The sequence below is a fragment of the Lissotriton helveticus genome, chromosome 9, assembly GCF_964261635.1.
Source record: "Lissotriton helveticus chromosome 9, aLisHel1.1, whole genome shotgun sequence".
NCBI classification, from domain to species: Eukaryota; Metazoa; Chordata; class Amphibia; order Caudata; family Salamandridae; genus Lissotriton; species Lissotriton helveticus.
In genome coordinates, this window is record NC_136070.1 from 525117100 (window position 1) to 525143757 (window position 26658).

The 26658-nt window shown below is 45.4% G+C and overlaps 1 protein-coding gene across 3 annotated transcripts in view; it reads left to right on the plus strand.

Moving 5' to 3' along the window:
* Window positions 1-23870, plus strand: part of KIAA0586 (KIAA0586 ortholog) — an 813007-nt gene extending 789137 nt beyond the window's left edge. For all 3 annotated transcript variants that reach the window (XM_078660379.1, XM_078660377.1, XM_078660378.1), the window contains one exon: window positions 23335-23870. In XM_078660379.1, the coding sequence (XP_078516505.1) occupies window positions 23335-23480 (146 nt within the window). In that variant the 3' untranslated portion in view covers window positions 23481-23870. The remainder of the gene's footprint in view (window positions 1-23334) is intronic.
* The last annotated feature ends 2788 nt before the right edge of the window (window positions 23871-26658 follow it).

Consider the following 26658-nt stretch of genomic DNA (forward strand, 5'->3'; position numbering starts at 1 on the left):
CTGTATTACTGGCATCAGTGGTGACAGTGGAGACGGGGTTCTCAAGAAGATGCTACAAAGAGGTTGATAGGGTCCAACCACAACCTTAGCGATTTCCGCATCCCCTGGGTCAAACTGATCACATGTCATATTCATGCTGTGCTGAGGGACAATGAGACAGAATGAAGTCTGCTAATGGAGTCAGCTTCAACCTCGACTAAGGTACAGCTGAAGTGGTGGCGGCTATTATACGCTTGGAATCACAACCAAAATTAAACAGGTGCTTCCCCTTTAGCTGCAGGTTGGATGGAGAAAATCACCAACCAATTGATGTATTAGTAGGAGTGTGATGAAAATTTGGATCTGAGAATTGAAAAAAGAAAAAAAAACACAAATGAAACAGGACTCGGAGCGTCTCTTTACATACCTTATCTACAGGTTGAAATTACAAACATAATATTCGTAATTAAACAGGAGGACGCACTCAACCCATTTTATAGCAAGTTTGAAAGGACTGCCTGCAGAAAAGCTACTCTGTTTGGGGAAAAATGACTTTCCCTGGATCCGAACAGAAGTGAGCTTCAATGACTCTTAAACACTGTGAAAGCACCCAATGGGATTGGTCCAGGTTGATGATGAATCTGTGAAGGTGCTATGCCTCACATGGTGTCTTCCGAAGCCTTAGAAAAGACAAGGAGGTAATTAGCATTTCTTTTCAATTGATAAACACCCACACTCCCCTAGCATGCAGCAAGGGACGAAAGGATGAAGTACCTGAATAAAGAACCATTGAGACAAAAGTCCACAGAAACTGAAGTACGTGAACCTGAAATTGCTGGTTTTACCTACAGCTGCAAGAAAGTGCAGAGGCTGAATTAAAGGGTGGTGCAGTGTAGCCACTATGAATGGTCTGTGCAATACATACTTCTGAAATGTTCTCAGAGTTAAGCTTTTCTCGCTGTCCAATCTTTGATAATAGTCTGTACATTTGTAAGGTTTCCTAATAAGAAGTTACAGTTGCATGTAAATAGCATTCAATTAAACATGATCTACCTTACAACTACCAAAAGCGATTTTTTTTCTGATCTGCAACATAGGTTGAGGTGATGATGTGTATAGAAAGTACAACAAACACGTTGCTTGAAAAAATGTGTGTAATTGATACGGAAACAGAAATAAATCGAGGTGGAAAGTTGAGCTGAGCTGCATTTTTATTGACAGGCCAGATTGTATTTCTGTAGAGTTTTCTCTGCATCCCTTTGGAATATTAGATCAAATTTGAAACTGGAATGGCGTCGGTCTGCATAATATATTGCAACATGTGTTTGGAAGACGTTGGGCTGAATAATCTTTCAGCACCCTGACTTCAAAGACTTGGCACAGTGGAGCCTTCTGTAAGCTTGTGGGATAAGGGGATTTTCTTTTGCAAGAAAGGCAGAAACAGCTGTTGAAACAATGACATCACAGGGTAGTGACATGGCCGAGAAGGCTTATGGAAAACTGAAACTTTGTAAGCAACCATTCTTCTAGAAACGGCTAACCGTTTCTTTAGTTTGACTCATGATGAATAATCTTTCCGTGGCTGATATACTCGCGTTTTGTGTTCAAATTATTAAGCATATGTGGGCGTTAATACTGTCTCTTTAAAGGTTGCTCGGACAAGGATACCCCTTGGATAAAGAAGCATGGAAAAATGTTAATTGAAAAAACAATTGCTTGTGTACTGATCAAATCTATATTCGGTGAGCTAATTACAAAAATACTGTTTTCTTCATAAATTTGCAACCCTGGACTCGGGACACATAATTATTCATTTTCTTTTTAAAATACAGGTATTTGTTTATATTCGGACATCATCAATATGTAACTTATGTGTCTGCTTTTGCTAGAGATAGTAGACACATGCATGGCCAGACCTAATCTCAAACAGGAGTGCTGATAAGGACAAGCAACAGTGCAATGAGCACACATCTATGACAGTGCCTAATCAACACTTCATGATTTTTATTGTTGACCTATTGACTAATGTTAAATTGTGTCGTAATGTTATCTAGTGCCTGATGCAACAAAGACTTTGCCGTCAGTTGCAAGGGTTTTGCGAATGCAAAGTCTCAGTTTGCAATTTTCAATGCACAGAAGTGCTCTGTGGTTCCTATTGCTTTCTTCTATTCACATGTAATCTCAAATACACAGTGTAAACTCCCCTTGATATGTGCCCTCAAAGTCCGGTGCACTAAAGACTTTGCATTCGCATAGTCATTGCAGCTGACTGTACATGCAGAGTCAAATTTGCAGTGTGCAGAAGTGCTTTGAGACTCCTATTTGCCTTCTTCTGTTCATATTTTACCTCAAATACTAAGTGGTGCACACTGTCTAGGGGTGCCAGGCCATCAAGTCATATTGGGCCTCCATTATGACCACCATGTCACAGGTCACAGGGATAGAAGTTCACCAGAACGAAAATGCTGCCTGTTTAACATTTGGGAGCCAACAGACCTCAATCATTCGGATCAAGACTGGGTGACACTTGGTCTGGCCTTGGCAAAAAGGAATATTGCACTTAACTGGGAATCCAGGCAGACCCCGACCCTGCACAAATGGTGCCAAGTTATGGACATGTCAATGGTGACTGAAAAAGCTGTGTACGTCCATAGGGTATGCCCCCCAAAATGGGCCCGCATTTGGGGTAATGGAACGCTTACTGCGGCAATAAATGCGAGCCCCCACAAGAAGACACAATCTCTGATGTTAGTGACTAAACTAATGAGACGGAGAGGGGACTGTGTATTTAGCTTATAATCCACTCAATAGATATGACCTGTGTCTCTGTTGCAATGTAAATGACGTAAAATAGCTCCAGAAATGCGATACTTGAACACATGTATGTAGCGAAATACTGATAAAATGTCGATCTATGACTAGCACCGATTGTTAATTGTTGAAAAATGAAAATACATTTTCAAATACTAAGTAGAACCTCTCCTTGTTCACGTGTGGGCTTCCCATTCATGTTCTTTCCAGGTGAGGGAAACTAGGTGAGACCCTTTTCATTTGCCACCCTGCGCCAAACTGCTAGAGCGAACCTGGTGATTGGGTAGGAGTAAAGTCCCCAAGTTCTACATTTCCTGTGGAGCTAGGGAACCTGGCCACTAAGTGCTAGTGCCTGGTCCACAAAGCACCAGTGCTTCTCCAATTCACGTCGCTTTCATTTTTACCGAAAAACGTAGTTGGACTGCTTGATAGTATTTTACCAGTCACTAGTTTGAATGCAGAGGCATAATGCCAGGTGCTCAGATGCCTGACAACGGCCTGAAATGTGCTGGCCGAGACATAAACCTATGCACAGCCAACACATGCAGATAGACTGCTTTATTATGCTCAAGTAATATCCATAAATGCTGTCCTCATAAAGTGTAGGTTTAGTTTCCAGTGCCCAAATGTCAGTCAGTCCAGAATAAAAGTGTGCTTAAAAAGCTCACAATTGAGTCTATTGTACCTGCCTTGCTAATGCCCATTACAGACTCCTCATGCACACCCATGATCTGATCAGTCCAGCCCCACCCGTACATTCATTTGGACTCACATGCACAGTGCTGTCTTCCCAGGAACATGTTCCGCCTCGAATGTCTCTACCTGCACAGATATGATCCAAAATTTTAAGCTTAATCTACCAATGTAAAGGTTTAGGCTGATAGGCACAGTGCAGCTTTCCCAGGCACGACGCAGCTTTCCCAGGCACGACGCAGCTTTCCCAGGCACGACGCAGCTTTCCCAGGCACGACGCAGCTTTCACACGCACCGATGTAGCCTCAGATGCTCAGTGCTGCCTTTCCATGAACAGGTTTAGATTCAGATGGCCGGTGCTCCCTTCTCATGCACGTTTAGCCTTAAATGGCTGATGCAGCATCCCTTTGGTTCAAAGTGCAAACTTGCTATATAACCCAGCTATATCTGTCAAATGAACAGCACAGTACTAATGCAGTTTCTCTCAAATAACTTAGACTGCCTCCAATGCACAGGTTTAGCAGCCTCCCCATTAGCATATTTAGCCTCAAAGAACCACTGCAACCTCCCCATATATAGGTTTAGCTCCAGATTCCCAGTGTATTCGCCCCATACTCAGTTTTAGCCTGATATGGACAGTGCATCGTTCCCTTATACAGGTAAGATGTCTAATGCTTAGTGCAACTTCTCAAAGCTTTGTACATTTAACGAGCTAGTGCAACTTTAGGTACGGACCTCACCCAAATATCCCATGTGCAGGTTTAGCCTCAAGTTCCCAGTGCAGGCTGCCCATATACAGTTTATTCTCAAATGCCTGAGGAACCTCAGCGTGTGCAGGTCAGATCCCCCACTACCCTGGTTTAACTTCCATGGCCCAGTTCAGCCTCCACTTGCACATGTGTGGCATAAAATACTGAGCACAGCCTCTGTGTTCTGAGGTATAGCCACACATACCCAACACAGCTTCATCAGAAACACGTTTTTTTCAGTATTAGCTTGTTCATAGCTTCACATGCTTGAATCATCCCCGTCGTCGTAGTGGGAGTCTCATGGTATACATATACAAGCAGTAGATAGATCTACTATAGGCTACCATGCAATAAAGAGTCACTGTAATAGCCTATCTACTTTCTTTTGTAAAAAAGAACCAAACTTAATCAACAGCCAATCAGGCGACAGCACCCTCTAAAGCAATCCCAAGAGAGGCTACGTTCCTCAGATTTTCAACCGCACGTCGTGTAAAAGGGAGTCTCCCTGAGCTCTGCTCAGTTTTCTCTTGTTATCCAATTTTCCAGCAGTTTTCTTTCCAAATATGTCGGAATCTTTAAAGAAAGGTCTCTTCAGGTTGTGTGGATCATGTGGAGAGAAGAGGCTGCATGCTGAAGATCCACATAAGAGCTGCATCTACTGCCTTTACCCTGAACACAAGGTAAAAGACTGCAAATCTGTAGAACCTTCTCTGCAAAAACCCTCCAGGATAGAGAGGGTAGATTATTGATTTGGTTACAGAAACTTAAATCAAAATCTGACAATTTCTCTGAGGTTGACGAGAACTCTACCTCGCAGACTTCTAAGGGAACACCCAAAAGGAGAGAGAGATCTCTTGAATCTCCTGAAGTTTCCAAGAAGAAGACTTCAAAAAGGTCGTGTCAGATAGAGGAACGCACCTCACAAAAAGGAAAGCTTCCATTTACTACTGTGGAAAAAAGCCATAAGAAAGAAAAATATTTTTCTATCCAATCCATGAAAATCTGTCTAAAAAAACTGTATCACCGACGGCGTAAACTTCTGGATCACAGTCGATGCAAAAACCATCTTCTAAGCAAGTTTTTTCTTCCTCATCGTCGAAAAAATCCACATCGTCGATGACACTTCCAGTGACGACGATTGCTACACCGCCGACGACCTCATCGTCGACTGCAACTCTGACGACGACTAAAACTTTCTCGTCGGTGTACTCGTCAACAACAATGGTTCAGTCGACTACCTCGTCTACGACAATCTCATCGACGATGCTGGCGGCGGCTTCATCCTGTCCTATCATGTCCTCGTCGTCGACGACGCAGATGCCGCTACCATCGACTAAGCGGACAACGCTATATCCCACGCCTGGTCGTAAGCGTCCATCCACATTAGAGCTTACGCCTGTGTATCCGTCGACGACATTCTCATCGACAAGGCCATTTTTGCAGAATCCAGTAATAGTATCACCTTTACCTCCTTCAACATTCTTGAAGGAATCTGATGACGATGGGATGTTTGGGCCTGCTGATAGTCCTTCTCAATTACATGTCAAATATCAGGAGGAAGAGGACGACGAATATGAGGGATACTATCAACAAGAATATTACCCTCCTCATGCAAAAATTCAGTATATGGAACCAGTTACTGAACCTATGCTTTGGTACAAGACCATCAGGATTTATTACAGGACTATCGTACTCGCATTCCTTCAGCTCCTGTTCCTCCACCTCTGCAGCCACCACCGCCTGCTACTTCTCCACCTCGTACTTCTGTACCTTTATCTGCATCATCCCCTGCGGGAGATACTGGTGGGCCGCAACATCATCAGGATACTTCTGATGATGGAGAAATTGACGTCAATCAACCTCAAAAGGAAGGATAAACAGGAGATGAGTGGGATGACTACGTTATATCAACACTGGCGTCTCCCTCTCCGCAAATGGTAGAGTTTCCACCAGAGGATATCGGCAGCTTTCATGCCTTCATAGAAAGAGCAAAACCAAAGGGGATGATGGACGGAGTGTTGAACATTGCAAGCACTCACTCCCAGTCAACTGATCTGGGTTTAATCCATCATCATTCTTTAGCTCACTCCGCCACACCAGTTCAGACATGGTCATATGCAAATCAGTCTGACCATTTGCCTCATGGGAACAGTCCAGCCCGAACTGCCAAGCCATGTCTTCCCTGGACTGGAAAAAAGCATCCTGGGACCGGATTCTGGCTAATCAGCCGTCATCAGTCAAGCTAGCTTGAATCCAGTGGCAAAGTGAGCAAGGGACCCACGTCTGGGCATACCCTGCCTACCTAGGGCGAACCGGCTGTCTTTAACGGTAAAACAATCAGACTGCTTTCTCTATGATTTTAAAGACCTATCTCGAAAATCTGTTAGGTCTATACCCATTGTAGACCACATATGGGAACAAGCATTTGCAATGCAATAGGTCTTGCATCAGGAAAGTTTGAGCTATTGGTCTTGTAAATGACAAATTTTGTATTTATGTGTTGGTTTTGAAAGTAGAGAAATAATAGCTTTGTCATTTACAATGCCAATAGTTTTAACTTTCGCAAATGTGACACCTAAAGCATTTTTAATGCAATATGTGTTGTATTTAAGTGGCTGTTACAAATAACAATGGCTTTTAATTTTTTTAAATATTTAATACTTAAATAAAAGGTATTGTAATTTATAATGGCAATAGCTTAATAGTTCAAACTTTTGTAAATAACTTTTGTGAAGATTATGTTCAGTGTATTTTATTGTGACAAAATCCAAATAAATATCAACATCTTTTTGTGACATTTGTAATAAAGCTTGAAACATTGAGCGAACACATTTGAATCAGTTGTTGTTGAATGGTTGCACAGATTGATGCTGTGGTGGCTCTGAATGATGTTGTGGCAGCTCTGAATGATGTTGTGGCGGCGACGAGTGATGCTGTGACGGGTGCTATGTAAAGCGCTCTGAGACCCGATTTCTCGGGTCTACTTCGCGCAATAGAAAACAAAAAAAAAAAGTTACGATGACAAACTGGTAGCCATGCTGTCTGCCTACTGTCTCTCTGGTGCTCCATTCAGGGTGTACCTTTTGCCACTCAGGCCATGCTTACTGCTATAATTATTATAACAGCATGTGTTTCTGGGCAAATCACTTTATCTCTCTGTGCCTACCAAAAAAAGAATTATGTCCTTGTTAAATGTAACTGGTGCTCATATAAAGTGCTCCAATACCTTCAGGTCTAATGCGCGATATATAAAAAAAACCTGTTACACTTAGGCACAACCATTAAGAGGCGTCATTTTTGCTTCTCCCAAAGTGACCTCTTTGCAGGACATTGCCCATCAGCCACTCTGGTACTCTGGAGACTGGAGGGATGCTTGTGTCCTCTGCATGCCAGAACTTAGTTTGTTGCTAAGTTATTTCAAGGCACTTATTTTGCCAGTTCTCTACGCATGGTGGCTTCCTGCTTGGATGTGGCTCAGTCATCCTGTATGAGACCTCCTCAATCTGAGATGCTATTTTGCTGTTTGATTTTGATTCAGAATAGCGTAGATTCATGGCAGAATAGTGAGCAGGCGGTGAAAGGGCCAACTGATTGGCACGGATTCATTCAATCGCAGGAGGAATGAATTATGTATTTAAAATTAGGTCTCTGACTTGCAACTCCAAACCAGGTGCTTTTACCCACTAAGTGCAAAAGTCTGAGACCTGTACATGTGAGCAGCGGCAAACGTGTCGCAACATCCTAATTTGCAGACTGAACACGTACATTTGGTCAAAGTCAGGCAGCATCTCCTTTCTGAAGAGGGAATTAAATAGTTTCATGAGCTCATAGTCATTTCACAAAGGAATATTTGGAACATTGGCCAAAGGGTCATTGTCTTGAAACAATTTGCAAAAACGGATTCTACCGTTCTCTGTATTAAAATCTGTAAATGCTGCTTTTTAGACATTCGACTTTTAAAAGACCTCTGCAAGTAGCCTATAAGCATCCTCAAATCCACTAAAACATGTTTGTTGTTATCTTATCAGGTTTGACCAATGTGTTTCAAATGCAGAATTCACCACCATTTGCTTGCATTGATTTTAAGGAGTTTCATCATATTGTTAGACTGCATCGCTTGACGTGCCAGCACCCCCGCCCCCAAGTTCGGGTTTAGTTGCAGCCGTGGCCACCGATAAGACTGCTGAAATACATACTCACTAAGACTGCTGAAATACATATTCACTATACACGCAAAGTTGGCTTTGCTCCTGCTTGTTCATTTCGAGTCTAGCCATGCCTGCATGGAGTTGGCCTCCTGAGATGCGATTTATTCATGCAGGTGGGGGGGGGGGTGTTGGCTGTTAGTGCCTGGCACGCCCTGCAGGAGCCAGCTGGGGGGCCCCACCCTTCAGAAGGGCCCCATCCTGCCCCAAGTTCTATGGACATCTGGGAGAGATGGGAGACCCGGGTCCCTTTCCCATTCTATAGGTGGCCCCATCATTTGACGTCATGCCGCTGGCAGGAGGTCTGGAGGGTGACAGGACACACAGGGGCAGCGCCTTGAGGCGCGGAGCACTTCCCCTCTCCTGAGCACCTTTGCCAGCGCCAAGAAGACATCAGGTAAGTGGTAAAAACGAGCCCTGCAAAAATCGAAGTTTGATGCTAGAGAGCAATAGAAATGGACTGGAGCTGGAAGCACAGGCCCCGCCCCCTGCTCGGATGGGGGAGGGGGAGCATTATCCGCTAAACTTCTCCATTTCATCACTTGTCTTGTGATTGTAGTGGACTTAAAGGTACTTACGCTGCGTCACGTGCCCTTCGAGCTGCGCGTCACCTGACTCGGTCCTGCTCGCTGCACTTCCGCCTCAGTTGTTGCCTCAACAGCTCCCTTGGCCCTAGAGTGCCAAGAGGCCCAGGAACTGGCGAACACGGCACTATAACATAAAAACCTGCACGTAGCAACATATAGGCAGGCTAGGCGCACTGAGCTGTACATTAGAAGCAGGCCATGTGTAGCTCTGCCACCACTAAGGCCCACGTGACAAACGCGGCCTCTGGTGACCCATTGAACATGCCACAACAGATTTACCGCCACGCTTCTCCCTGTGGACACATTCTCCTTGGCAGAGTGAAAAAACAAAAATTAATTGTATAAGTTGATTGTCAGACTACTCACGACTCAACCCCAACTCCTTTTTGCTGCCCTACCTTAACCCCTAACATAGGGTCCTCGCAGTTAATGTTTTCCAGTCTCAGCACTTATTTATTTATTTATCTAATGCGATTTTCTATAGCGCGACATTATCCGAAGGTGTCCCGTCGGAGTTTCAACTGCCTACGAGAACAGGGCTAAGGGGCTAAGGATAGGTCTTGAACAATGTCACGTGACAGAGAGGACGCCCAATAGGAGAGCGAGTACGTTCCGTGACGTAAGGCGGACTTCCAGGAAATCCCTGTTGTGCTAGAGAGACCTTGAATGCGGCGTAGTGCGCCTGCTCTTCATCCTGTAATTGTGGGCAAATCGTTTAATCCCCCGGTGCCTACCAAAAATGAATGTGTCCGTGTGTAATGCCGCCACCACCGCGGGACGAGAGGAGCCTGAGAGACCCGGTGAGTGGGGGGGGGGGGGGGGGGCTGTGTGTGTGCGCGTGAGCCCGTGAGTGGTGGGGGGGTTCGTGCGTGGCTGTGTATGTGCGCGTGAGCCCGTGAGTTTTGGGGGGGGGGGGGCGTGCGTGCGTGGCTGTATGTGTGTGTGTGTTTGCGCACTTCAGGGAATCTGAGGCAGGAGATGTGCACGGCGCCGGCCTGGAAGTACTCGTTCACAGATACCAATCACCGCGCGTGCCCGACCCCTGTCTCAGATTCCCAGGAGGCGGGCAACATTAGTTGTCCAGCTGGATGCAATGCTTCGCATTGCTTTCTCCAGCTCGACCTAAAAAGGCTTAAAGGTAATGAGGGCACCGGCCACACTTATCCCTGTCTTATCCCTGTCTTACCTATCTTACCCAGGATCAACAAAAAGTATAAAGCTCCGGAGGATGCTCCAGCTTCCGGACATCCGAAGCCTGACTCCGTTAACTCGCAGGACGCTCAACGGAGTTTGAGGAACCCTCTAGCACCCATTACTGCTCCACCTGACAGAGAAGGGAGGTTCTTAGATAACATTGGGAAAAGATTTACAACCACATCAGGTGCAACTGTTCGTGCTGCCAAAGCTCTTGCGATTTTAGCCAGGTACGATCGACCGATGTGGTCGGACCTTGCTCATTTCTTAGATCTCCTTCCAGAGGATAGGAGGATGGAAGCAAGGAAAATCCTGCTTGAAGGGGAAAGATCCGCATCCAAAATTATTGATACTTCTATGGATATTGCTTCCTTAGCTTTTCGTCAGCTAGCTGGAGCTGCCAGGGTTGGCTGAAAGCAACTATGTTCCCCCACCTGACTAAATCTGGGATATCGTACTAGATCAAGTACCCCACACTATCCCAGATTTATTCTGATGCTCAATATGATTAAATAATATTGAACAGTTTATTGTGTTGTGTAATTTGAATTAATGCTGGCTGGCATTTAATTACGTGTTTTCTGAATTGTAAGACTGGGACCACCTCCTCTCTGTACCATTTGTCAGATTTGTGATTCATTACTCTTGAATGAATACCCAGTGGAATTTGTTTTTTGGTTAGTCCCTTAAATGTTCATATAAAAGCTTGTGCCAAAGGGCATTAAACACTTTACCAAACTGAATGGAGCCTCTGTAGTTCTACTCTGTTTACTACATGTTCTACATGCGCCACTTTCATTTGGCAACACACTTTGAGTTCTGGTGATTCCTGTTACCAATTTAATAATAATAATAATAATATAAAAGCTTGTAGAGCGCTCAGTAACGCCATCACGGCGTGTCCCCGCGCTAAAGCCATCAGTGAGCAGCATGACATGAGGTCCTTAGCTCTAAGCCGTGTATAGATGAGTTTTAAGTAGGGATCTGAACCGTGATTCACTGTTCTCCAGTCTCAGTACAAGGGGAAGTTTATTCCATTGTTGAGCTGCATGTAGCGCAAAGGAACGCCCGCCTAATCTGGCCTTCCTTATCCTGGGGACTATCAGCAGTCCGGCACCCTCCGAACGGAGAGTCCTGGTCGGTTCATAGCGATTGACTAAATCCTTCAGGTAATCGGGCGACCTGTCCCAGACAATTCGGTGACAGAAGAGGAGGCACTTAAACAGCACACGTTTCTTCACAGGCAACCAATGAAGCGCATCCAGTGCCTTTTGCGAGTTGGCTCTCCTAGGTCTTCTTAGCACCAGCCTGGCGGCGGAGTTTTGTATAACCTGAAGGCGGCCTAGGCTCCCCTCGGTTGCCCCTAGGAACAGTATGTTTCCATAGTCCAACCGCGAGGTCACCAGTGCCTGAGTTAGTGTCTTTCTGGCCGCTATGGGTAGGAGGTCTAGGGTTTTATTTAGGGTCTTTAGGACTCCGAAACATTTGCCTACCAACCGCCTTATGTGGCCCTCGTATGAGAGAGAGGGATTCATCCAGATTCCTAAATTCTTGGCCTCCTCACAGGGTGTGGGAACAGGACCCAGGCACGCCGGCCACCACTCAGCTGACCAGTTTTCACTTTTCCCCCCCACCACCAACACCTCTGTTTTAGAGCCATTGAGTTTTAGACAATGGGAGTCCATCCACTCAGCCAATGCCTGCATGCAGGATTTAAAGTTGGCTGGAGTGTTAGAGGTGTTCTGCGATAGGGAGATCAGCAGCTGGGTGTCGTCGGCGTACGATACCAATTCCACCCCAAATGATTGTACCACCTTCGCCAGGGAGGCCATATAAAGATTAAAAAGAGTGGGGCTCAATGCTGAGCCCTGAGGCACTCCCTGATCTAATGGCATCTCCACTGACCGACATGTCCCTTGCTGTACCTGGAAACATCTTTCCGTGAGGAACGACTGCAACCAGCGCAGCGCAGGACCAACGACCCCGGCTTCGTTCAGACACCGCAGCAGAATGGAATGTGCTACGGTGTCAAAAGCCGCACTTAGGTCGAGCATGATCAGGGCCATAGTTTGGCCTACATCTGCCCCAGCTCTTAAAGTCTCAGTGGCTCTCAGGAGCGCCGTCTCCGTGGAATAGCCTACCCTGAAACCTGACTGAGAGGGATGAAGTAAATTCCACCTCTCAAGATGTTCCGTCAGCTGGGTATTGACCACCTTCTCCGCCACCTTCGCCACGTATGGCAACAAGGAAATGGGTCTGAGATTTTCCAGCACCTCCATGCTTACATTCTGTTTTTTCCTTATTGGCAATACTATGGCTTTCTTCCACTCCACAGGAACTTGTTGAGTGAGAAAGGAGGTTTGTAGGACGTGTCTTATGTGAGGTTCCAGGGCTGTCAGGCCCTCGGAAATGACCCAGGCAGGAGCCGGGTCATTGGGCGAGCCCGACTTCACACTTCGACACAGCTTTATAAGCTTGTCAGCTGCGGGGACCACGAATGTTTGTAATGAGGATTCGGGGGCTGCAAGGAAACTACCTGCTTTAAAATCTGTGCCTTTATCTGGTAGTTGGGAAAAGGAATCATAGATCGCTTTAACTTTGTTGGAAAAAAAGTCAGCGACTCTATTGCAACCCTCCTTAGAGGCCTTAGTGGAAGTGTTAGAGCTAGAGACTAAGGATATTTCTTTATAAATTTTGAACAGCTCACGCGAGGAGCTCACGCGAGGACCCTTTTGTTGGCCCTTTGCTGAGCTTGATTTTAGAAAGAGTACAAGATAATGGAGACACTTTTGCATTAGAGACTATTATTGTAGGAGCCTTTCATATATGTATGTATGTGCTAATTCTACGGTGGGAAACTAGTCAAAAGGCAGCGGTGCGCTGTGCATTGTCAACGACAAGCATGAACTCACCAAGTGGTAAGAAACTGAGCTGGGTTGTGGATAATCAGTGCATTATGATGTAGTGTTCTTTAATGAGGTGCGTCTTCAACTCTTTGCTAAACTGGAGCAGCGTTTTGGTGGTCCTCTTGGATACGGGGAGACGTGTATATCTAAACTGAAGTGAAACATTTGGTGGGCTGATATGGGTCCAGAGGTGTGTTTGGGTCCATTCTTTCTCTTTGATTTGTTTGTGTTTGTCACGTTTGTAATTTGTAATCATTTTAAGATTGCAGAAGTTCACAAGAAAATGGTTGTCGTTATTGACTTTTGACTCATAGGTGCTTACTTTAAAACAGTCTATTGTTTTATTTGTTATACAAAGATATAACAATGAAACCTACAATTTATTTTTACAATTTTTATTGAGTTTTAATCATCAGGCATATAACAAACACTGCTGTCCTACCCGGGCGGCAGTATCAATGTATAATACAATGCATAACTTTCTATGACAGGAGTGCGTGGTTCAATGCTATAAAACTTAATGCCAACACAAACCAAACATGATAGCAGATCACAGATTCATCATGGGCGATAATAAAGACAACATATTTTATACTGTGCAATTCAGTTATGATGGGTAAATCCCGTGGTGTCCTATGTGAGGGCCCCAACAAACAATCAGAATACATTTGAGTAGTTCTGGAGCTCTCCCCTCCTCCGGAAAATAGAAAGGACTATCACCTGGTCTTCTGGACACCCCGGGCAGTAACGTTGTTGGTACTAAGTGGTGCCGCCCCAGGTAGGTCCTTGGACGTATGTCAGCGGGCCTTAAACGCCCATCCCAGTCACCCGTTCTGGGGAGCAGCCTGCGTGTCTTGTCATTTGTAAAAGGTTGTCCCATAAGTCAGCAATGAAACCCTGCGGAGTCCACTTCTTCCCTGAGCAGCAAGGCTGCTTCTGCCCTGCCCCATTTGAGTGTTGCTGTGTGCCAGTGTTGGAGTGTCGGGAGTGTGGCAGCCTTCCACTGCATCGTAATGGCTCAACGAGCGATAAGCACACCTTTTGCACTGTCCTCCTCTTAAATATTCCCAGCAGCGCTTCCTCTAAGGTATGGAGACCATCACGGCCCATTAGCATGCTGAGTATATCTGTGACTCCAGATAAGGGTGTTGCAGTATCTAGACACCAAAACAAAACATGTGCATTAGATCAGAGCTAGGAGCCTGGCACCTTGGGCTAAGAGAAGAGAACCCGAACATTCTATGAAGGGTAGCCGAAGTGAGGTATGCCCTGTGTAGAATGTTAAACTAAATGTACTGGAATTTGGCATTACGGGACAATCTGCATGTATAGTGTACGGTGTATTCCCATTCCTTGGGTGTCAGGGCTCATCCTATGTCTGTTTCCCAAAGACTGCAGAGGGGTAATAAAGAGTCCAGGGTCATGTGGGCCAAAGCTTTGACAAACCAGGTTACCAGTTTCCGATCAGACCCTATCACAAACAGGGCATTGGTCAACGGGTATTGCTACGGTTCAATATCTGTAGTACTCTGCAGGCATCCCACCTCTGGCATCAGTGTTCAGTGAGCCACAAAATGATGCATCGGGTAGGCCGTAATCGTCCTGCAACTGTTCAAAGGGTATCCGCTCCTGGTCTCTGAATAGATCCCCTGCCGAGGATACTACCGCATCTCTCCAGGCCGCCAACCCCTGCTCACCAATGCCTGTGTGGAACTGTGTGAAGAAGCTCTGGCTAATGGCTGGAGAGTATGGGATCTTATCTGGCATAAGCTTTAGGCGTTTCTTATAGCTCTGGTAAGCCACTCTCACCAGGCTGTTTGCCCCTTGGGGGGGCCGTGCTCCCAGGAGCAACATTGATCCTACCATTTCTTGCGCTCTGTGCAACAGCAGTTCTCCCACCTCGTCCAGCTGCCACATGGCCAGCCATCTCGCCGGCCATTGCAGCTGCGCTGCTGAATAATAATGTTCGAAATTTGGTGTGCCTAGACCAAACCTTTCCACTGGCAGCTGCTGTCTACAAAGAACAACCGTCTCCTGCCCTTATTCCAAATGAACCCTCCCAGCATGTTGTGGAGCTCCGCAAAGGTGGCATGAGGCATGAACACTGGCAAAATATGAAACAAATACAAGAGGCGGGGGAGTATCGCCATTTTGGAAATCACAATCGTCCGGACTGTGAGTGGGAGAGTGCTACATAAGGCCATCTGTGGTTGTAGTAAGGAAATGGCCCTGGTCAGGTTCCCCTCTATGATATCTTTCATGGTGTGGTAAACACGGACCCCCAGATATCGAAAGACCAGAGGCTCCCATTTCACTATGTGGTCTCCCACCAAATCGCCTGTGAGGGGCAGCCCGCGCACAGGGCGATGATGCAGATTTTGCCCTATTAACTCCCTATCCTGATGCCCTCCAGAAACGCGCAAGTATCTCCGCGATTTCCGGAATCCCCCTTTGGATATCCCGAATGTAGAGGAGCACATCGTCCGCATCCAGTGACACTATATGGACTACATCATCCAGCAGGACACCCCAGGCATCCCCCTCTTGGTGGAGTCTCTGTGTCAGCGGCTCCATTGCCAAGGTGAAGAGTAACGGGGAGAGGGGGCAACCCTGGCAAGTGCCCCTGCTCACCCTAAGAGAGGGTAATAACGTATTTTCCAATCTTAACTCGGGCGGTTGGTTCGGTGTAGAAAATATATGTGTAGCTTTGCAGTCTCCCCTCGACACCCATTTTCGACAGAGTGGCAAACAGGTAGTCCCAATCAATGATATTGAATGCGTTCACCTTCTAAGTCCAGCACTAAAAAAGCTACGTAGGGCCATCTTACTGGGGCAGACTCCTTCACCAAAGTGAAAATGTAAAGACATTGCTGTGTTTGCCTTGGCTCTCTAAGTACCAAAGGTCTCCTGACTCTGATCCGGACCTTGTTGAATTTTAAGATCAGAATTTTGGCTCCCTCTATATCTTAATACTCAAACCAATATAGCTGTCCCTCCACTTTTCTCTGTCCCAGTGTGGAACCCACATTGCATTGTCCTTTGCCCTCCATTATCCTGGTTTTTTCTTTGGGCCATACATGCCAGGCGCGTCTCATCTTGTGTTTTGCACACGACCATTTCGCCCTGAAGAAGGTGTGATCCACATTTGGGTCTGACACCGAAGCGCGCATCGGCGCTGGAGCATCATGTGTCTCCGTTGTTCTTTACCTTCCCCTGTGAAAAGAAACTGGAGTACCGACTGCATTATCGATTGAGGAACTGAACTTACGATGTTTGTTATCTAATTCAAACAATTGATGGGAAGGTTGTTGTTACCGTCTAAGAATGTACTTTTTTATTCAATGAATCCTGACTTGATGGGATGTGTGAGTATGTATGGGTATGTGACTTTCTGATGGATACATCTGCCAGTGGATTCCTCACCTTGTGAATATCCCCTGCGCCAGCAGCCATTCGGAAAGTTTTGTAGCTCTCCACGCCGGTGAGGTCATGGATGACATCACAGAGGGTACGACTCCGCTCGCAACCCCACTGACGCCACTGGATCCATAACAGGGCCTCATCGGCGTGATGACGTCAGTTCCCTTTTTCCTGCTCCGTCGACGCCAACGTTTTTTTTGGGACTCTCCGTAGTTACTTTGTATATCTAGCTGTTTTGCTGTGTTTCTCTTGTTTCCTTCGAAGATGTCCATCACTGACCCGCACGAAGATTGTGTTTGATGCTTGTCTTCCGACCATGACGTCGATGGATGTCCATGTTGCAGGAAGATGAACCTAAAGGCGTTGCAAGAGAGAGAGGCGAAGCTTTTTATGGCCAAAATTAAGAAGGAAAAGAAGAGAGGTAGGAGGAGGTCGCGGTCTCGTTCCGAGTCGAGGTCGGGCTCGAAGTCGACGTCAGGACACTCGAAGCCGAAGAAACATAAGAAAAAGAAGCACTCTACAAGAAATCAATAAAGAAGCGGCGCCGAGATCGACCTCGCCTCGACGTCACAGAAAAGATTATGTGTCTCCTTCGTTATCGATTCCGGCTTCACCAGAAAAGTTGGCTTCGCCTGAAGCCTCTCTGCTTCAATCACCGACACCGGCTCCATCACCGGATTTGGTCCATTCTCTGGCTCAAGAACTACCTGTGCCAGAAGAGCAGGTAACTCCAGAAGAAGTTCCAACATCGGCGCCGGCTGGCCCGAAATCAGGAACACCTGCTGCTGAGTCGGTCCCGGGAGCTTACCCTCCGTTTCCAGCTCCAGGCCAAGACCCATCGCATTACCTTAATGCCATGTATGGAGTCTTTCACAAGGCTATGTACCCCTCTGGTGCACCTGCGGGTTCCATGGGTCCATTAGCTTTCATTTTGGGGGTTCCTCAAGTCTATGCCCAGGCCCCTTTCATGCCGTTCCTTCCGACGGCGCCGTCTTGGAGTTTCCCAGCGCCGAGGGCTCCGACACTGTTTCCATCTTCACCGGCACCTTCTGTTTGACCTTGTTGGGCGCAAGCTGCGCCGTCGGATCCGTGCACGACGTCGGCTCCGAATCCGATTGTGGATCCATCGACGCCTGTGCTGCGGATAAGATCCAGGAGAGAGGCCCAGAGGGTTTTAGAAGAGGAAAGATATCGTGAGGAAAGGGAAGAAGGTGAACTGCATGATTCAGAGGAGTGCTTTGCTGAAGTGAGAGAGGCCAGCGGCCTGGACATTTCTCCTGAATGGGATTTTTCTCCTGATTCTGATGCACCTTCAAAAGATGTAGCACCTTATTATGTGGTTGTTAAAAAGGCAGCTGAATTATTGGACATTCAACTCCCTACTTTTGAGTTTAAGTCAAATTTATTAACGGAGGTTCTCCATTCACCTTCCTCAGTTGTTGAGCCTCTTTTGCCTTTCAATGAGGCAATTCTTGAGCCTGTACTGGAGGTTTGGCGAAAGCCTAATTCTGCGCCTGCAGTTTCCAGGTCTATAGCAAGAAAATATAGGGTGGCTCCTGGTGACCCAGAGTTTTTATCGGCTCATCCTTCTCCAGAGAGCTTAGTAGTTCAGGCTGCATGCTCAAAGAGATCTTCAGGAGCATTCCCTCAAGTTCCAGCTGACAGGGAATCAAAGAGGCTTCATCATTTTGCCAAGAAGGTATTCTCCTCTGCAAGCATGGCATTGAAATCAACGAATGCTACATGTTTGATGGGTAGATACATCCATGCTTTGATGGACTCCTGTAAAGTTGCTGCCTAAGCTGTCTGAGGAAGACAGGAAGAATTTTGAGGAGGTTTTACACGATACCCAGGCTGCTGCACGTCAATTCATTCAGAGTGGACTAGACACAGCTGACTCAGTGGCAAGGATCATGGGTTCTTCAGTGGCTACTAGAAAGAGTGCTTGGTTGAAGTCTACTGATTTTTCAACAGATGTTCAAGCTACTCTGTTGGACCTACCATTTGATGGTTCAGGACTCTTTGGTAAGGAAGCGGACGCTGCCTTAGAGAGATTTAAAGACAGCAAGGCAACAGCTAAATCTCCTGGCCTGCAAGGTCAACCTAGAGGCTCTTTCCAAAAATACAGAGGATTTGGGAAGTCGTCCTTTTGTTCATATGGCCAGCCTCGTCAGCAGCAGCAGCAACAACAGAATACTCTATACAAATCTTATAGAGGTAAAAGTAGAGGTCGTCAACCCTCCTCCTCCTCTTCCTCTACCTCCCCTCCTATCACCGCAGCAAAGCAGCCCTAGATTCCCCTTTCCGGATCATGTTGGTCCTGTAGGGGGTCGGCTTACTCATTTTCTGCAAGATTGGGAATCTGTCACTACAGACCTTTGGGTTCTCAATCTTGTAGAATATGGATATGCTCTTCCCTTTCGGGAATTCCCTCCAAATTACCCTCCTTGCCAAGGGGCTTTCTCGGAAGAACATTTCCTTCTCCTGCAGGAGGAAGTCCTAACATTATTAAAGAAAGGTTCAATAGAGGTGGTTCCCGAGCAGGAAAGGGGTCAGGGGTCCTACTCCTGGCATTTTCTGATTCCCAAGAAGGATGGCAGGTTACGTCCAATCCTGGATCTCAGGATCTTGAATCTTTTTCTGAAACAGGAGAAGTTCAAGATACTCACCCTTGCGTAGGTTCTTCAGGCGCTGCAGCAAGAAGACTGGATGGTGTCGATCGACTTGCAGGATGCGTACTTTCACATTCCTATCCTGAAGTCGCACAGGAAGTATCTCCGTTTCACGGTGGGCTCGCAGAACTATCAGTTTGCAGTTCTCCCGTTTGGACTTACTACTGCACCTCGAGTCTTCACCAAGGTGATGGCAGTGGTGGCAGCCCATCTCAGAAGATTGGGGATTCCAGTTTTCCCCTATCTGGACGACTGGCTTCTCAAAGCAGAGTCTCCAGAGAAGGTGCTTCATCATTTGCACGTGACAACACAGCTGTTGTACAAATTGGGTTTTTTGACAAATGTACCCAAGTCTCACCTGGTGCCCTCACAGGGCAACCTGTTCATAGGGGCAGTACTGGACACTACTGTGTGTCAGGCATTCCCTCCTCCTCAAAGGATTCTCGACATTCAGGAAATGATTCCTTTGTTTTTCAACGGAGCAGTTGTTCCACTCCTGAAGGTCCTTCGTCTGCTCGGTCTGTTTACTTGCTGCATTCTGCTGGTCAACCATGCACGCTCGCACACGAGGGCGCTCTAGTGGTGCCTCCGCAGGCAGTGGTATCAGCACAACGGAGATCTCAGGGAGTCAGTGAGGATCTCCAGAGAAGCTGCAGCGGTTCTGTCTTGGTGGAGCGTGGAGGGCAATCTGTCTCAAGGAAAACCCTTCCATCTGCCTCCATCGGTTGCCACAGTGATTACGGGTGCATCCACTCTAGGGTGGGGTGCTCATCTGGGGCATCTGGAGATCAAGGGTCTATGGTCTCCAGAGGAAAAGTTGCTTCACATCAACCTTCTAGAGTTACGGGCGATACGTTTGGCGCTCAAGGCCTTCCTCCCTTCCCTGTCAGTCCATTCAAGTCCTAACTGACAACACTACCGCAATGTGGTATGTCAACAAGCAGGGAGGAGTAGGGTCGCAGTGTCTCTGCAGAGAGGCTCTGCGTCTCTGGTCCTGGGTTCAGGACCATCAGATTTGTCTGATGGCAAATCATCTGGCCGGAGTTCTGAACGTACGTGCAGACAGTCTCAGTCGGCAGTTCTCGGCCGGCCACGAGTGGAGGCTTCATCCGGAGGTGGTTCATCACATCTTTCGGACGTGGGGAACTCCTCGGGTAGATCTGTTTGCCACTCATGAGAACGCTCACTGCCCGTCATTCTGCAGTCTCCAGTGTCCGATGCAGGGAGCTTTGGGGGACGCGTTTCAGTTGAATTGGGACTCACAACTCCTTTATGCGTTTCCTCCCATACCCTTGATTCCTCGGCTTCTGAGGAAGATTCGCCAAGACCGGGCTCAAGTCATATTGATCGCCCCGGATTGGCCAAGAAGGGTGTGGTACACAGAACTTCTCCACCTCTCCTCGTGCCCTCCGCTCTGTCTCACTCTAGTATCTGGGACCACACTGTTTGTACCAACTGTCTCCCTCTCAGAGCAGACCTCCTCTCGCAGTCACAGGGGCAGGTTCTACACCCCGACCTCCAGAGCTTACACCTTCATGCCTGGAGATTGAACGGGGCAACCTGAATTCTTTTTCCCTTCCTCCTGATGTGGTGGACGTTATTTTGTCCGCCAGACGTCTCTCCACCAAATCTATCTATTCCTATAGGTGGTCTAAATTTGTTCATTGGTGTGGGAAAAGTCTATTGACCCTGTAAAGGCTCGTTTATCCAACATTCTTCAGTTTGCTTTATCTCTGGCCCAGCAGGGTTTTGCTGTGGCTACTATAAAAGGTTATCTTTCGGCCTTGTCAGCATTCCTTTGTTTGCCGGACCAGCCATCTTTGTTTGTCACCTGTGATATTACGTTTCATTAAGGGACTTACCAACAAATACCCTCCTACTCCTTTTATTGTGCCTCAATGGGACTTAAATCTTGTCTTAACCTACTTGATGGGTTCACCTTTGGAACCTTTGCACAAGTGTCCCATGAGACTGTTGTCTTTTAAGACTGTTTTTCTTGTAGCAATTACCTCGGCAAGGAGGGTAAGTGAGCTTCAAGCTCTTAGTTCTAAACCCCCATTCTTGACCATTCATGCTGAAAGAATGGTACTCAGGACCAGGACTGCTTTTCTGCCTAAGGTGGTAACTCCTTTTCATCTGGGGCAGTCCATTACCCTTCCTACCTTCTATCCTCCCCCTCACCCTTCCAAGGAGGAGGAACCGCTACACCGTCTGGACCCTAAGAGGGCGGTGAGCTTTTATCTCGATAGAACTAAGGACTATCGTGTGGATGACCAGCTTTTTGTGGGATTTGCTGGCTGCAGGAAGGGAAAAGCAGTGCACAGGCGCACACTTTCAAGATGGATTATCTTGTGCATTAAGATCTGCTACGCCCTGGCTGGTAAGGATCCTCCAGAGGGTATAAGAGCTCGCTCTACTAGAGCAAAGTCTTCTACATCTGCTTTGTCTAAGGGTGTCCCTGTGGAGGAGTGGAGGACATTTGCAGAGCGGCAACTTGGGCCTCCCTCAACACTTTTGCGAAGCATTACTGCTTAGATTCCGAAGTGAGGAGGGATGGTCATTTTGCGCGTTCTGTCCTACAGGATTTCATGGTATAGAAGAGTGGACACCCTCCTCCAGGAGTGGGGACTGCTGTGGGATTCTATTCACAAGGTGAGGAATCCACTGGCAGATGTATCCATCAGAAGAACAAGTTACTTACCTTCGGTAACGCTTTTTCTGGTGGATACAGTATCTGCATGTGGATTCCTCACATGCCCACACGCCTCCCCGTTGTCCACTCTTCTATACCTGCAAGTATTTATGTTGTATCTTACAATGGGAATGTTTAATTATTTTTACCTTTTGAATTGTCTTCACACTATGTGTGTTGGTTCAAATACTGTGTATTGTGTATACTATACTTGTTTATGTCGGTCCGTCCGTTTGCCTTGGGGGCATGGAAAAAAGGGGCGGAACTGACGTCATCCCGCCGACGAGGCCCTGTTATGGATCCAGTGACGTCAGTGGGGTCGCGAGCGGAGTGGTACCCTCTGTGACGTCGTCCATAATCTCGCCGGCGTGGAGAGCTACAAAAATTTCCGAATGGCTGCTGGCGCAGGGGATGTTCACAAGGTGAGGAATCCACAGGCAGATACTGTATCCACCAGAAAAAGCATTACCGAAGGTAAGTAACTTGTTTGTTTGGTTTGATTGAATGTGTGTGTGTGTGCGATTCAAGATGTGCCTAGATCCTTCTAATATTTATCTTCTTTATGTTTCTTTACTATTTTGATAAAATGAAAATAAAATATGAAATGCTTTCTATAACCTAGTTTGTTTTGCATTATAATTGGGAAGACCAGTGTGTTGGGTGTGTTCCAATATATAAGTGACTTGTAGCACTACTTCAAAGAAACTTAAAGGCAGTCTTTTTTTTAAATTGTAACTTAATTCTTTCCCCTGCCCTCTCTGTCTGTCATTCGCCTCAGGGGCCCTTTTTAGTGTGAGTGGTTCCATCACCCTGTGCAGTCTCCTAATATTGAGTGTGGTGGATCTGTCATGGATAAAACCATTTTGATCTTTGTGTACCAGGTGTGGCATGTGTTCCAGTAGGTGGAGCGCCACTACCTTGCTTAGGATTTTGTAGTTTATCCCCAGCATAGATAGTGGACGGTAGGACGTCAGCACCGGGTCTTTGTCTGGTTTGACAAGTGATACCAGCAGGGACTTGCACATGACAACAATGAAACCCTCACTTGATCATAGTATGTTGCCATTATAAGTTGTTTTATTGAAGGAATGGTTTAAACAATGTTCCTATACTGCGATTCGTTTTTTAAGTTCTCCTTAATAATGTAATTAGAAATGGCTTCTTCCATGCACGTTCCTTTTTCTAGTAACATTTAGTGTACTTTAGGCAGTAATGTGTGCCCATATGGGCAGTATTATTTCACATGGATTTGTCGTTGGAGAGCAAAACATGCTTTATCACACGCTGGAGTATGCGTTTCTCACTAGACCACGCCTCCTGTGTTTGCCGAACATGTGTATGTGTATGCATGATAAAACTATTGTATTACTGTTTACACTTTACTTCAGAATATTTTACGCTTCTGCTGTCATCCTTTCCATTACAGAGGGTTCCAAAGAGCCTCGTTTGGGTCTGGAGACCACTCCTGGGAAAATGTCGGTGACCTTACCTTCTATGATGGAAGAGGATCTTCCAGATAGTATTGAGTCTGTACACATGAATGAAGATTCTTCTGGGGCAGATACATTTTGAAATGAGTGACATTAATGAAGGAGGTTTGGAGGTCTCTAGGTACATATTTGTGATATTTTTATTACAAAAATAACTGGCTATCGCTAAAGAGGAAAGGACAACATGTACCATCAAGGTTATCAAATTCAAATAGGTCTTTATTTCGATACATATATCATAAAAGACTGTACGTTAAAATTAAAAAGAAGAAATGTACAAAGCATGGGATTCAATCCTCATATGGTGACAAAACAACATCAAGGTTATCAATTTTTATGTTTTGCGTTGGTTGTGGCACAAGTTTTAAACTACTTTTGTAAACTAATAATGAACGCTTAAATAATTTATATTTCATATTCTCTATATATTTGCACTCTTTTTATAATAAAATATTTGTGGGCATTTCTTTAATTTGTTGCAGTCCGAGTGTTTTTTAAGTGTTAATTTTTCATATGATTCTACCCCGAATAGTGTTTCCTCCAATAAGCTCAATCTTGTAAATGTTGTGTTCCCTAATATACTGTTAAACAATTGTTAACACGTACTGATTTCAAAGTTTAATATTAAATCCATATGACACTATACAATTCCATTAGTAAGGAGAACTGTTGTTAACCAATATGTAAGTAATAGTTGTTAGCACACTCTGATTATTGCAGAGAAAATGTGAATTAACAGAGACCAACACAGTTCATGGAGTCCCGACATAGAGAATTGGAATGAATTTTTTTTCAGTACAATATGACTACACGTCACATATTTAAACGCCAACAAGTCTGCAGACGGTGGTTGTGTCTAACTGTTACTAGTTATTGTCTGCTTCTCAGGTGCCTTTGATTATAATTGTTAGCTGGATCTTTTTTCGATAAAGGATGTTTTCACCATTACCTTTTCACATGAAATAACACGGGTAGACTCTATACTCATTCATCCCAGAGTAAGCTTGGGTTTGACTAGGAGATAGACTAATAAAGCCTATCTATGTCTAGAAGAAGGATCATCTGCAGGAATTTTCAAGTACTTGCACTGATAATGTTCATATGGCGAAATTCCAGTACAAGGGTAGCTTTTGTGCCCACAACACTAGCATTTGTGAACCGGACAAGCTTTACCGAAAACCGCTGACCCGAATTCAACTATTAATGGGCATTCCAGTGCCCTATGCAGGAAGGTAAGTGTACATTTTGGAAACTCTTTACTATATGAGAAGGCCACTTTATTCGGCATGACTAGTCATGTAAATCCGAATTATCTGTACTGGATAGATTTGTGCCTAATGGTACACAACACCGGGTTCACCAAATTGGTACACATTCTCCCCTTTTAATGTGTTAAGTTGTATCCCGGTCTCCTATTACGTGTTTCCCTGGAGTTCCCAGTTACCACAGGGACAGCATCTCTCATCTGCATAGTAACATTCTTCTCATGTTTGCCACACAGTTAAAAAATCTACTCGTACTTTCATCTCTAGGTTTCCTCTCAGTACAATAAACACAAAGTATTTTTGAAACATCAGCGAGTTTTGCTTCATTACATTCTCTCCGAAATATTTCTTGCAACACATGGAAGCGCCTTTATATATTTTTGTATTTCTGCACTTGAACAATTTTCCTATCCCATGTAACCGTTCTGTAGTGTTTTGTAAACTTCTGAATGCCTCCGTACATATGTATCATGAGCAAAAAAAATAACCATTTGCAAAGCCAATCGGTATTGGCTTTGCTAATGATTTATAGCCATGCTGTACGGCATCCACGATCCTATAAAATGACACAAGGGATTTTAAATTTTTTGCGCCTTTGGGCGGAGCGAGTAACTTGGGAGGACCGGGGTGTGGGTCGGAAACTATGGGCCTGGCTGGCTGATAGGAACACAGTGGACAAGGTTGGGAAACAGAAGCGATGGGCAAGAGAAGCCAATGTGCAGCACGGGAGGTGCACACACGCAGACGAGAGAGTGGAACATGGCGCACAGGGGAGGGGTTTAAGGGAATTATACGAGAAAGACACCTGGAAAATACTTTCACTCTTGTGGAACACTTTATGCAAAAGTGAAAAGTACAGCGACAATACTCCAGTCGAATCACAGACACAAGGTGGACAAAGCAAGCTATCAAATAAGTTACAAGCAAATAAGAGTGAGGGGAAGTGAACTGATGGAAAGAGATGGGCAGACTCAAAACTCCTGTATGATCTTGGTAAGCACACAATAGATTCAGACAACAGCACTCGCTGTCTAGTAGGCTCGAACTAAGAATGTATAGATCTTTTATGGCCCATATCGCACTACATATTTAGTTATTGCTGTCCATTGTATCTTTCACAGAAATATGCAATTGAGATTTGTGGAAAACGTCCTTTTAAGAGTTACCAAATGAGCAATCAAACTTTTTAGTAGCATCAACAATACATTAGATTTCTGAGATTAGTAAGAGGAATATTGTAGAAGTGTGGTATAAAATTCTACATTGAAGTACAAAATAAACATACATATAAAACTGGGTCTGTTTCTCTCTCCTATTTTCACATTAGGGACAGGATGCACACCTCGTTCTCATTTTAAGCATAATTGTTCAGTTTTATTCATTGAATGCGTGCAGATTGAGTATAGTGCCATGCCCACACAGCACTGAGATAAACAACAAAAGTGAGAGGGAGCGTGCTCTCGCCCCCAAAACAATCGCACAGCTAATGATGCCATCGTGGCAATAATGTGTTCATTCGTGATATTGAAAAATTATCAGTGTACTCCTTATATTCCATAGTTTCTCATTACATTTTTCAGATTTTAATTCAAATCCACACACGGAGTGTTCATGCCATTTCCCAAACTTCTAATGTTCTGACTGTGTCCATCCAGACCTTTTGAAAGAACATGACTGAAGCATAATTCATTTTCAGGCAGCGTTTATTCCAAAACAAACCCAATGCATTTCGTGCATCATTGCACTTCTTCAGGGGTCACTGTAATTAATCATAGAAAAACGCAATTACCAATTGTTAACTTCACTATGATTTGCTATCTCATAAATCTATGCCAATAGTTAAAATACACCATTGTGTTGTACCAAATTAAATATTTCATTAGTAAAATTTACATTGTACTGGTAAAACGACAAATTTCACATTGGGCCACTGCTTCCCATTCATTATCTACGTTCCCCCGTCTGCACATAACATCTCTGTATTCCCTGTTTGGC